Source organism: Mauremys mutica, chromosome 7 (genome assembly GCF_020497125.1).
Source record: "Mauremys mutica isolate MM-2020 ecotype Southern chromosome 7, ASM2049712v1, whole genome shotgun sequence".
Lineage (NCBI taxonomy): Eukaryota > Metazoa > Chordata > Testudines > Geoemydidae > Mauremys > Mauremys mutica.
This window is the reverse complement of record NC_059078.1, coordinates 71,786,188-71,799,685: the sequence shown is the minus strand read 5'-3', so window position 1 is coordinate 71,799,685 and position 13,498 is coordinate 71,786,188. Positions and strand designations below refer to the sequence as shown.

Genomic DNA, 13,498 nt, shown 5'->3' with positions numbered 1-13,498 from the left:
CAAGGTTAATCTATCTGAAGCAATGCCTACCCCAGAAAAGCAGCTGCCTAAAGACCTGGTAGGACCTGCCTCAGAAATTACAGTGAAGGTGGAAGGATATATCTTGGACAGTGGACTCTAAGTAATCATCATATTTAGCTCCCTATTCGACAAGTTACTGATGTGGCACAGGTACATGCTTAGCCTAAAAGCTCAGGATAGACTATATGCTCTATATAACTGTTCATCTCTTTCTTTTATTTGAAATTTTTAGATTTTTAAAAAAGATTCTTTCTACTAAGTATAATTGTGACAAATGCAGCTTCATCTGTCAAGAATTTCTATTTTATATAGAGGGAACTATAGGGAAACATAGGTATTATCTCTAAGTTTAGGACTCAGTGAGATACCGACTTTGACTTCAGACTAACCACATTAGCTAGAAAAGACATTCATGGAGTTCTAATTTGGCCTGAGACGTCTTGAGCTATTTATACCTATTAAGTCAGCTGAATTCTAGGTGCATCTTTTTGTATTGCAAGATAAATTTGAGAAGCATGGTCCTCTTCAAATGTGCAAAAGCAGAATTTGAAGTACAGTCGGGTGTTGGGGCAGCAGAAGGCAATCCAGTCTGTCTGTACTGGGAAAAGGAAGAGTCTTATGAAAATATCAAAGGGAGTTTCTCAGACAGGACAGAGGTTATTGGGGCTCAAATACTACAGTAATGGGGTCATTTAAGCACCTTTCTCCTTTCATATCATTCATTTTGTTTTGAGAAGAATTTCTTTGTTTCTGATTAAATGGATTTTAATGAAGATCCTTGTGATCTGAGACTGTTTGGGGAAATTCATTCAGTCTGTCATCTAATTCCATGTAAACCTTTCACACCTGAAAGTACAGTGTGTACAATAGTTCACCGGCAAAAAAATCAAGCAACGAACAACAGTAAAAAAATGTGGTGGCTTATATTCCTCTCAGGTCACTATACATTTCAACAAACAGATCCATGTTTTAACACAAATATGTCCTGAAATAATTCCAAGTAGAGAAGCACAGAATACTTCTTAAAGTCAAATATAAGCTCTTTGGGGCTATGTCTTCCTTGTGTTTGTACAGCTCCTTGCACAATTGAACTCTAACTTAGAATGGAGTGTCTCTGGAGTACAGCAATAGAAAAATAAATAATAAATGTTAACCAAACAAGAGAATGCACTGCCAAGCATGTTCATTAGCCATACAGGTGACCTCTTGTGGCCAATCAGAACAATGTCAAGTCTGTCTTGTATTTCCTAGGAGACTAATCCATCAATGTATCCTTCTGCATGGGGTTGCATCTACTTATTCCTTTTTATCAGACTCAGTACATGAAGGAAAACTACCTTCTACTTGAACTAACATTGTTTAGCACAACAAGCAGAATCTGATGATTTTGTTTTAAACTTTGATATCCTATATACCTGCAAAACCCCTTTAAAAGCCTCTAGATATTTGATTCTAACATACTACATCTTTTGTCACTTCCATCAAGTGAAGCAAAGGCAATATGACAGGTGGTTTAAAATTCACACACAATTAGCCGTTTCTCTCCACAGGATTTGTCATTCCACTTTCCGCTTGAATAGACTTCTACACAGTCCTCAATACCTTTGTCATTATTTGGTTCCCCTGTTTGCCAGTTGGAATACACAATGTTTTCTCCATTTAGATACTTGAAACGACCCTCTGTCTGAATATCATTTATCCCAAGAAACACTGATTTGTTGTACAAAACAACTATCTGCTGGATGGCTGCATTCTCGGCGGCATTCCGAGGAGAAGCAAGCTGGCCTCCAGCTTGGGAACACCTTTGTTTCAGACTGTCAAAGTTGCCTTCATAGCCACTGGTCATGAATATCTTTTCACCAACAATTCTGCCATTCGGGAACATTATAACTAGAAAACAAAGAGATATCTCCACATTAGACCTCTAGCTAAGTATGATTTTGTGAAGTCAACAGATTTATGGGCCCAGGTGGCAGTTTATGGAGGGGATGGTATGCTGAAATTGCCTATAATGGCATATACCCGATCTGCGGCTGCTAGCAGAAAATATCTGAGTAACTACAGAGAATTCTTTCCAAGATGTCTGGATCAATGGGTCTAACTGATTGCCATATTTGGGATTGGAAAGGAATTTTCCCCCGGGTCAGATTGGCAGAGACCCTGGGGTTTTTCCCCTTCCTCTGCAGCCTAGGGCACAGGTCACTTACAGGTTTAAACTAGAGTAAGTGGTGGATTCTCTGTAACTTGAAGTCTTTAAATCACGATTTGAGGACTTCAGTAACTCAGCCACATGTAGGGGTCTATTTCAAGAATGGGTGAGTTTCTGTGATCTGCAATGTGCAGGAGGTCAGACTAGATGATCCTGATGATCCCTTCTGGCCTTAAAGTCTATGAGTAGTGTCCTACCAAATTCACAGTCATGAAAAATGCAGCACAGACTGTGAAATCGACCCCCCCTGAAATTTGGTGTGTTGTGTGCTTTTACTGTATACTATACTTTTACCGTATACTATACAGATTTCACAGGGGAGACTAGCGTTTCTCAAATTGGGGGTTCTAACCCAAAATGGAGTTGCGGGGTATGTGTGACAAGGTTAATTTAGCATTGCCATGCTTACTTCTGTGCTGTGTTCAGAGCTGGGTGGTTAGAGAGTGGCAGCTGGTGGCCGGGCGCCCAGCTCTGAAGGCAGCGCCCTGCCAGCAGCAGCACAGAAATAAGGATGGCAATACCATGCCATGTCATCCTTACTTCTGTGCTGCTGCCTGCAGAGCTGGGTGGTCGGAGAGTGACAGTTGCTGACTGGGTACCCCGCTCTGCAGGCAGCAGCGCAGAAGAGTGGCAATACCATACCCTGCCATCCTTATTTCTGTGCTGCTGCTGCTGGTGACTCTGCCTTCAGAGATGGGCTACTAACCAGCAGCTGCTGCTCTCCAGCTGCCCAGCTCTGAAGGCAGTGCCACTGCCTGAAGCAGCACAGAAGTAAGGGTAGCAGTACCGCCCCCCCTGCTTCAATAACCTTGTGACCCCTCTGACAACTCCTTTTTGGGTCAGGACCCCGACAATTACAACACCTTGAAATTTCAGATTTAAATACCCGAAATCATGAAATCTATGATTTTTTAAAATGCTATGACTATGAAATTGACCAAAATGGACCGTGAATTTTGTAGGGCACTATCTGTGAGTCAAGGCAGCACTGGTGCTCATCGCTGACCAAGAAAGAGAACACACAGGATAGAAACTTCTTAAACTCCAGAACTCTAGGCATGGCCCTCCTCCCAAGGGGAAGAAACAGGAAGGGTCCCAAGGCAGGGAAAACTAATCTACGCTAACTATAAAGAGACTACTAAAAACGCCAGACTAGACTGTGCAAAGATATCATCAAACACAGAGGACTCCAACTCTGGCCATGCAGTGGTGAGAAAGAACTGGAGAGGCAGGTCAGTCTAATTTTCCCCTTATAGTCTTGGTATGGAGCCCGAGGAGCTCCAGAGCACAGACACAGTTCAACAGGCATCATTGACAAGATTTTCAGGTCTCAGGCACATGATGCACATCTGAGGTGTGAATTACACATAGTTCAGCATTCAAAGAAAAATTGCTGGTTTAAATGGTCTCAGGCTAGCCAAACACACACTGGTGGATACAATTAGCAAATGCATGATTTGCATAGGATTCTAGTTTTTGGAATTAATTACTAGAGCTGGACAGAGAAAGGTTTCCCAGAGGATTTCATTATTTTAAATGTTGGCTTCACTCTGATTCAGAACAAAACCTCAAAATTGCCAAATTCTCCCCAAAAGGGTATGGAGTCCAGGCTCAGGAGGTAGTCAGCCTGGCAGGCTGCCCATGAGCTGTGGAGGCAGGAAGCCCTACACTGCCCAGCTCCGGGGCAGCCCACCATTGGAATCCAGCCTGCCAAGGAGCCATGAGCTTGGCAGTCAGGACTCCAAGGGCTTCCAAGCTCCTGACTCCCTGTGACTCCACCACGGGGGTTGCTGAGGAGCCAGGTGGATGAGCTGGCAGGAAACTAGGCAGGTTTGGTTCTATCAGAACTTCATTGAAAAGTAAAAAGTTTTTGATTTCAATGAATGAGCAAAGTCCAATAAAAGAACGTGTCACTGGAATATTTCTGACCAACTCTATTAATTACCTTGGCAGTAGGTCTAGCCTATATACAAAGATGCACCAGTTTAACTAAAGGTGTACTTTTAAACCAGTTTAGTTAGACGAGCACAAAGCCCTGTGTAGACACTCTTCATTTGATTTAAAGCTGACTTAGTCAGTTCTATTTGATTCCTTGAGGATTTAAGCTTAAATTGATATAATCCAGTGTATGATGAATTTGAGAGTGTTCACACAGGAGTTTTCACCAGTTTAACTAAATCGAATCCAGTTTAATTAAAGTGACACAACTTTTATGCAAAGAACAGCCCTTTTCCACGCAGGGCCTGATCTTGTGAGGAGACCAGTGCTTACTGAGAGATGCTCAGTGTCTGTAAGTGGATTCAGTGAGATCTGACGGTATTTGGGATCACTCCAGAGAATTCCTCTCTCATTGGATTGGGCCTTTGTATTGTCTTTGGGGCAGAGAATGTGCTCTGCTCTATATTTTATAAAGCATCACATAAGTCTGAGGCATTGGATAATTCATTAATAATGAAAATGAACAAAACCATTGTTTAATGCATCAGACTACAACTCAGAAGGCTTAAAAGAGATCAGAGCTAAAATTGTGTTGAAAGGCACCATCCTACTACAGCATCATCTTACCTTGTTTGTACTTGGAGAAGCTGCTTTGCAGAGATCTCAGCTGCCCTTCCAAAGTACTTACTTGTCTTTTAAGGAGATTGATCTCTGAATGAAGAAAGTTGCATTAATCTTAATGTTAAAACAAATAAGCAATACAGACAAATAACAGCAGCCTGTAGTTTCTACTCTAAATGTCTTGGTTATGATCTTAACCTCTATATGTCCAGGTTATAGATCTAAACCTGGATTGCCTAGTTTTTTAATATGATAAGAATTACCTAGGATGTGTGGATGTTTCTATCCATAACCTGAAAGAAAGATTGCATCAGTTCTACTTACTCCTCCTCTTTAAGGAAAAGCCTGGACTAAACATCATTACACTATCCACACATATAGTGCTTGGGGACCTACCTAAGTCTGTAGACATATCACTTTCTGAGGGCTCGTCAACAATACCGCAGTAAATGGATCTAACTTATGCAACTTCAGTTACGTTACAGAGTTAGATCCACTTACCGTGGTGGCTACAGAGCATTGTGTCGATGGGAGAGCGTCTCCCGTCGGCTTCCGTCACGCTTCTCAGGGAGGGTGAAGTATAAAAATTGATGGGAGAGTGCTCTCCCATTGATTTAGCATGTCTTCTCCAGACCCGCTAAATTGACACTCAGTGCATCAATTTTTGCAACAGTACCAATCTACTGTTAAGTGCAGACATGCCCTGAATGCCCAAATCTGTCTTCCTGGGCTACATAATGCTAAAAATGCTTTTCCCACTGCTACTATATCACGGAGATGTGACATTTTACATTCTGTAAACAATTAGGTGGAGTTGAAGGAGGGTGTTTTGAAGTTGTAGATGGATGGGGTGGGGTGGGCACTTCTAAATGGTACCCTCGGGACTGGTTCACAAATTGTTACGAGCTTGGACATGCTGGTTTTACTTCATCTACATATGAGGTATTATCTAGATCTCAATCTATTTATCTAGATAATATACATACACACATGCAAACACCGTGTAACAGACAGTCTGCATCCTGGGATAGTGCAATATTTTGATTCTTTCATTATTCTCAGCATGATCTCATTTTAGCAAGCTACCAAAAGTGATAACCAACATCCGCCCTTGGGTTAATGTCTGTGTTAGAGGGGTAGAAAATAATGGATAGTTAAGCTCTAGGGAAGTGTTTTATCAATTGTTCTAAAGTAAGAAGCTCCTTGCCCCTATATCCACAAATATACTGGAGTCCTCATGAAAACGTCAAGGTATTTTTTCTCAGATAGAAAGCCAGAGCCAGAAAGGAAGCAGTAATTTTTTAAATGATTTTTGAAAATATGAATTCATCATCGATTTTGAAAATTTTGTAATTACTAGAATGGGTTTACTACTCCGTGATGTGGAAAAAGATATTTTTATGATTTGAAATCTTGGTCCCATTATGTAAATAGGAGTTTTGTCATTGACTTCAGTGGGACCAGGATTCTATCCATGAAACAGATGGCTGCTATATAATTTATATAATTCATAGTGATATTTTGATCTTTATATTTAGATAATGTCCTGCATTTTGCAGGTGAACTAGTTTTACATAATGTAAATTATGCACATGTAAATTGAATATACATTGGGAGAGACAGAATCTCTCCTCACACATTTTTTTCCCCAGGTGGAGCTTACTTGAGCCCACTTGTCGATGTGGGGCAGAAAGTGGTCCAAAATTCATTAGCACGCACCAACAGAGAAAATTAAATCCCTTCCCCAGCAAACAAACAAACCCCATTGCTTTACTTACCTGATAGTCCACTGTCTCCCTTTGTTCCTTTTTCACCTACTGAACCTTTATCACCTTTTAGCCCAGGAGAGCCAATTTGCCCTTTGGGGCCCTGTAAACCTGAGCTTCCTTGTAACCCTGTTGTTAGAGCAAGTGAAACAGATACAAAAACAACAAGTTAATCTGCAGGTAGTTTTCTAATTTCATATATAAAATAATGGGCATTTACATGTGGCCTTTCCTCTAAAAATCTCATAACATTTTACCAACAATCAATCAATTTAGCCTTGATGCTGTCTTTGAACTAAGTAGTAGTATGCCCAGTTTGCAAATGAAGTAACTGAGACCCAGAGAGGTCAACCATATTGGACAAGGGCACTTAGCAAAACAGTAGCAGGGCTAGGTATAGAACCCAGGTGTCCTGACACGCAGCACACCACTCTAATAAATGGATAATATGCCCTCACATATTTTTATTTATTTGAACTCGGGGTTGAGATCCAGGGATTCCCGAGTTCTCATAAAAGCTCTAATGGAAACTTGCTGCTAATCTTGGACAAATTACAACTTCCACAGGTTTTGCCCCAGTTTCTTCATTTGTAAAATATGGATCATCACACACCTTCAGAAGTGATTCATATTTGTAAAGCACTTTGAAAATGCAAAGCACTATATCACTATTAAGAATAATTATAGTAGTGACATATGTGCTCTTTGCCATTTGCTTGATGATACTCTGCCTGGGCAACAATTGCACAGAGAAACATGAAGAGTGCATCTAATAACAGCGGCTGTAATTCCACCATTTAATACCCATGAAGTCTAAATGATGAATATCAGATTATTTAGGAATACCAGACTCTCTTATCAAAGATAAGGCAATTTTATTTAGACATAAATAATTCTGACATCACGTAGCGCTTGCAGGTAAATACAAATAGAAGTTCTAAGATTTAGCAATTCATGTACTGTGGGATGATGAAACTAGTTTAGATAAGATATGTCCTCATTTGATCTTAAATTAAGGATTTGTTTACTGTCAGGAAAGTTAGTTTAACTTTCTGGGAATGCTTATTTTTGTACTCCTAATTACACTAAGGGCTTGTCTACACAGGGAAATTGACCAATAAAGCTACAGTGCTATATAACTATTCCACTATTATTATGCTGGCCAATTTCCCTGTATAGTTAAGCCCTAACTGGCAATGGTTAAACATGGAAACATTGAAATACTGAAATTCTCGAAAAAAAGCAAGCTATTCACTCAGTAGTTTTCAATCGGTTAGAACTAAGAATTCCCATAAATTTCATTAGAGAGGCTGTATTTCCAAGAGCTGAGTCCTGATTTCTAGGGCAAAGGGGATTTGGTTATGCTTCAGATAAGTGTACAGCCTTTGGCTTTGTATTTAACCAAATGGAATCTTGAACCTTTTCAACTTGTGTCCGTCACTATCTTCTAAGTCTACGGGACAAGTTCTCGGCCAGTGTAAATGGAGGCAACAGAGCTGTGGCAATTTGCAGCAGCAGAGAAATTGTTAATTTGGAAGCAATCTTTGCAGTGCAGAATTCAAGCCTGTCTACATCACTTACCTCTGTCTCCTTTGTCTCCTTTTGCTCCCTTTTCACCTACTGAACCTTTGTCCCCTTTTGGCCCAGGGGAGCCTGCGATTCCTGGCTGGCCCTGTGAACCTGTAGTTCCTGGCAGGCCTAGGGAGTGATGAAGGGAATGAGATGTACAAATCCAGCAATTTTATTATCAGGTGCTTTTTATTACAGTGAGTCTGCTGGTGGGAATAATACTGGGCTTTGCCGGTTACTTGATGATAGTGAATGCACAGGGAGACTTGAGGAGTGTGTGGATTTTGAAATCTAGCACCATCATATAACAGATTATAAATATCAGAGGGAAAATTCCTACTGCTTTTTGGTGCACAGTCATCAAACTATCCCATCACAGCTACATGATTCAATTGCGACTTGTATAATTCCCACACCATATAGAAGTTAGAGAAAGTTAAAGAAAATTGCACATGTTCAACTGCACAATAACTCACAACGATCTATTTCTGAATACTGTGCAGCACCATTAGATTGGAAACAATCACTGAAGTGCACAGTACAGTCTAATGACACCACTTACCTCTCTCCCCTTTTACTCCTTTTTCGCCTGGTGAACCCTTATCCCCTTTTGGCCCAGAAGGGCCCGCATTGCCTGGGTTACCCTTCAAACCTGGAACTCCTTGCAATCCTGATGAAACAGGGTGAAAGGGAAATACGTGAAATGTTCATTTATATCATAACCCTACTAAAACTACTGTCTCTGCTGGGAAAGATCCATTCTTTTTTTTTTTAATAATGCCTGACTCGTTGCAACTTTGTGTATGGGCAATACATTGAGATGAACAGATTGAGAGTTGCTGACCAGGAATGTGATAACATACAATCAGTAGTCAACTCAATAATTAAAATTAGATTGCTCTTTTTGGTGCAAAATCCTTGACACACATTTTTTCCAGGGAAAGGGAGTTCTGTTTGAAATTAGAGAATTATGAACACAAAACTACGACCAGGTTCACTGAAAAGTTCAATAAATTTCACAGGTACCTAGATTAGTACTGAATCAACATGCCCTAGTCTCATTTATAATTTTGTCTGAAAATCACGTGAAATTTGCAATTTTGTTACAAAACTGGTTGAAATTCAAAGGAAAATATTTTTGGATGAGAAGGTACAAGGATCAAGGCTAGATAAATGCTTTTTTCAAACTCCTATGAAGCTAAGCCATTGGTCTTTACACAATTTTACTATTAGGCCCAAACTAAGCCCTACATCCAAACTTTATGGCATCGGTTTATCTCTTCTATCAGGAGATTTTCTCTATCCCCTGGGGCAGTATGGGATTGTTCCAATACTGTATACATACATATATTTGGATATTTAACCTAAATTTACTTTTGTTCAGTTTTTATCCCAATAGTAGTAGTTATAAACCCATAGATCATGCATCTTAGGTACTCAAAGGTCACCCATTAAGATTAATTTAGTTGGAGTAAACATGCTTACTTTCAGTTCTGCTTAATTCCAGTTCTTTTAAGCTTTTTTCAGATGGTTAGTGATCACATTAACCTTCCCAATCAAAATAATCATAGCTCTTACCTCTAGCTCCAATATCTCCTTTTGTGCCTTTTTCTCCTGGTGAGCCCTTCCCTCCTACTAGTCCACCAGGGCCCATCTTTCCTGGGGGACCTTGTGACCCCTTTAATCCTTGTAATCCTAGTGTTGGGGCAAAAGAAAAATAATAGATTTAAAAAAGAAAAAAGTGAATGAGTTGCAGGAGAATAGAATAAGGTTTGTTAAATTAGGGCCAAATTCTGCTTGCAATTCATCTGCAATTCATCAGGGTGTAAATCAGGTAAGAACCTGCTCCTTGTAATCTATAATAAAATATAAAGTCTCGTGAGTGTTTATGGTCATGATTAGATTGCAATTTTAGTATCAGTTCATTAACTGTCCACCTCTTCCAACGTGTCAAGATGGTTTAATGATTTATTTCAGATTAAAATAATTGTAGTAGCAAATGGAAGACACATGTTGAAAACAGTGCTCACACTGGGGCAAGAGTGAAGATATGTAACAGAAATCCATATTGTGTGAATCAAAGAAGAGAATATTCTCCTGTGTGTTTAATTAATCATGGCTGTAGACCTGAGCAAATATAGCTAGGAAGTATTGGTTTAATATTCTTGCACATAATACCCACCAATCCATGCCCACTTTTATTTATGTATTCACGAAACTTGTGTTTTTATTCACAAAAATGGTAGAGGATAGCAAAACCATTCCAGATACCACCATGAATATATATTTGCAAGAGCATTCAATGGAAAGGCTCCTGTGACTATTTGAACAGCTCTTTTCATTATTCACACAATAGATTCAGTAAGCAATTCATAATGTTCAAGGATAATTTGTGAACAAAAAGAGGGGAGGAAGGGTGATTTCTGTTTACAAAACTGAAGTCACTCATGCAGGGATGGAAAAGAAAACCAGGGGACTTACAGTTATAAACAAGCCATGCAAAATAATATCAAATACTCAGAGACGAGTCTGCCAATAAATCTTCGCAAAACTGGTCAGCGAGCAATTGCAAAAAAGTGAGCTAATGTACAAAAGTGATGAACTGTTTGTAGACAACATACAAAAAGGTATAAGAACTAAATTGTTCAGATACATTATTCATAATGAATAATATGACAGGTTCTTTTAGGTACCTATTGTAAATTAATTAATTCCCTTTTTATAATTTGCAACCAAATGCAATATTATTGAATGAAAAAGTAATCCTTCAATGTAAACCTCGATATGGGAAACCTTTGTTAGTCCTGTAGGCCAGGGTTTGTTGTTTTTTTTCCTAGCATGTATTCTGGAATTTATATTAAGAATTAAGTAATCGTGCAAACTACAGAGTAATACCCTACAACGTATTCTGATGGAGCTCTTGCTAAACCGAATTGATCTGAGGTAAGGGGTAGGTAGAAAATAAAGTGTTTTTATTGTAGTTAAGTTATTTTAAATATTCAGGGTAAATAAGACTACTCTGAAAAGAAATATCACAGTCAAATTCTCTGCTTTATTTTACTGTGGGAACACTCACTCACCCAAAAGAGTATTTACCCCTTTGAGTGGTCCCACTGAAGTGAATCTAGCCCCAATTGAGTGTTTACATTCAGCATGCATATTTTCCCTTGTTTGACCCTCTGTCCTCCTCAAACTTCTGGATATTTTTGGGAAAGAAAATTTAGAAAATTTTCAGGGTTTTTTTTTTGAGCCAACAGAGAGCTAGTCTACATAGTTTGTTTTTTTTTAAATTGGGGAAAATTGAATTTTAAAAATCTGTTTCTGAGCCATGTCTAGCATTAACAACTTTCAGTCACTACCAACTGAAGCCAGATATCAAATTGGTGATTCAGAGATTAAAGGTTCTACAGCACTTCATCTACCCCAGAGGCATCCAGTCCTACATAGTAAGAGGTTTCATTTTGAATATGAACAATACTGTCAGCTCTATCCCAGCCTTCAGTAATTGCCAGTAGGAACATAAGGACCTTCAGGTTTTACATACCATATGATTAGCTGCATCTTTTTGTACAAGTTTTGCAGAGCTAAATGGTTTGTAGGAAGCATCTTTTAAATGAGAAATGGTTGAAAAATAATACCAGACAGACGTGTGAATAGTAAGCATAACATTAGGAAGTAAATACTTCTATACCTTGACTTCCCTTTTCTCCTTTAGGGCCTTCCTTCCCATCTCTTCCATCTCTGCCTGGTAATCCGTTCTGAGCAGGTCCACATACAACTACTGCACATGCATTTGGATCCCATTTTTGAACACTCTGGCTTGGACTTGCAGTGGATGTTTTTAGCAGGGATAATCCCAGAGCAAAAGTGATCAGTGTTGGATGCAGCAGCATTGTTCAGGTGTCAAACTTGTTGAAAGAAAGCACAGAGTTACCCGAAGAGCATTTTGACTCCATGTAATCAGTTTATATTTCATAGTACAAAGTGATTAAACAAAGTCCCATCATGCCATCCACTATTTAAGTGTTTGCAAACATTTGCAAACTTGGGCCCTGATCCTATTCCTTATCCCTATGTGGTTCCCCACTGCAGCCAGTAGGTAGGTGCAGAGGTCCTCCTGTGCAGAATATATCTGCTGGAGCAGGCCATAATTCTTACGATTTAAGTGAGCAGAGCAACTATTTTTCTAGACAGTGAACTGGGTTGAGCCCTTCTCAGGTGCACTGTGCATCCGAGGAAAGTGGGTACCCAGGCTGGACAGGATTGCTGTCCTTGTAATTCAGGACACAACTGCAGTCCTGGTCACACAAATGTTGATGTGGGCAGGGGCTGCTTTGGAGGATTTAGGAAAGGGTCAGAGTCATGGCTCTTTCCCCCACATCAGCCAGCAGAAAGGGTCCTAAGGAGCACATGCTGCACCCTGTTCAAAGGTAGCTCAGTGACCATAGTTCCCCTGCGGTGCGGTCTTGCATCAATTGTGCCTGCTAAAACATAATGGCCCCAAGAATCTCCTGCTGAGCCACTACCCTTTAAACAGGCTGGGCCATAAAGTGACAATTGGGCCCTTAAGATCCGGGAATTGATGGCTAACAGTGGATTTCTCCCTTTTTTGCTAAATACCTAGTTACAGAAAAATATCAGAAGAGATCAAAGGTTTGATTTGTTCAGAAAGGCACTGCACTAAAAGACAGCTGATAAACTCAGTGTATTTTAGTAATTGGCAGCCGAGAAATTAGCAAACATACCAGAATTTGCTTCTATTGTACATACATTTCACCCAAGCATGAAAAGGGTTAGCTAAGCACTAACAGGTTTCTCTGAAATGGTTAAAATCAAACCTAGAAGTACACCATCTGTTTAATAAGCAAGAGATGCATTACTCAGATTCATGTAATACAGCGCCACCCACTATATTAAAGTTCAACTTCATCGACAGTAGAAGTATTCAGAGAGTCACATAACATTCCATAAATAATATTTTAAAATAAACTGAAAATATATTTTGCTACATGCTGAATGCAACTTAATCATTAAAAGACAGAATTAAATGTAACAGCATTGATGATATCCAGGCACTTACTCTGTAATTTCTGGTGCTCTACAGAGGCATTACAGGAATGCTTTAATAAGAGTTCAACTCTCCATTTATATGGTATGCATTGAGTAACTTGACATCCCGTTTCTCAACCATATCACATTCCAGGAAACGGAGTTGTAGTTTTGCTTAAGAACATTTCAACATTCTAGTTTATCTTGAAACATTGGTGATAGGGAAGGCCAGGTACAAGAAAGGGATTTCCCACAAATGCAAAACAAAGGGAAGTTGGAACTAATCTGGCCTAAGAGACTGCAGGACAGAATCCAAGCCCATACA

General features: G+C 39.6%; 1 protein-coding gene across 1 annotated transcript; it reads right to left on the bottom strand.

Moving 5' to 3' along the window:
• Window positions 1–920: 920 nt before the first annotated feature.
• Window positions 921–13,294, bottom strand: LOC123374473 (pulmonary surfactant-associated protein D-like). Its single transcript, XM_045024501.1, has 8 exons — window positions 13,205–13,294; window positions 11,816–12,032; window positions 9,703–9,819; window positions 8,687–8,794; window positions 8,137–8,253; window positions 6,568–6,684; window positions 4,796–4,879; window positions 921–1,911 (listed from the first exon to the last, which is right to left on the bottom strand). The coding sequence occupies exons 2-8, from the start codon at window positions 12,015–12,017 to the stop codon at window positions 1,535–1,537; spliced, it is 1,122 nt and encodes a 373-aa protein (XP_044880436.1). The 5' UTR covers window positions 12,018–12,032; window positions 13,205–13,294; the 3' UTR covers window positions 921–1,534.
• Between the last annotated feature and the right edge of the window lie 204 nt (window positions 13,295–13,498).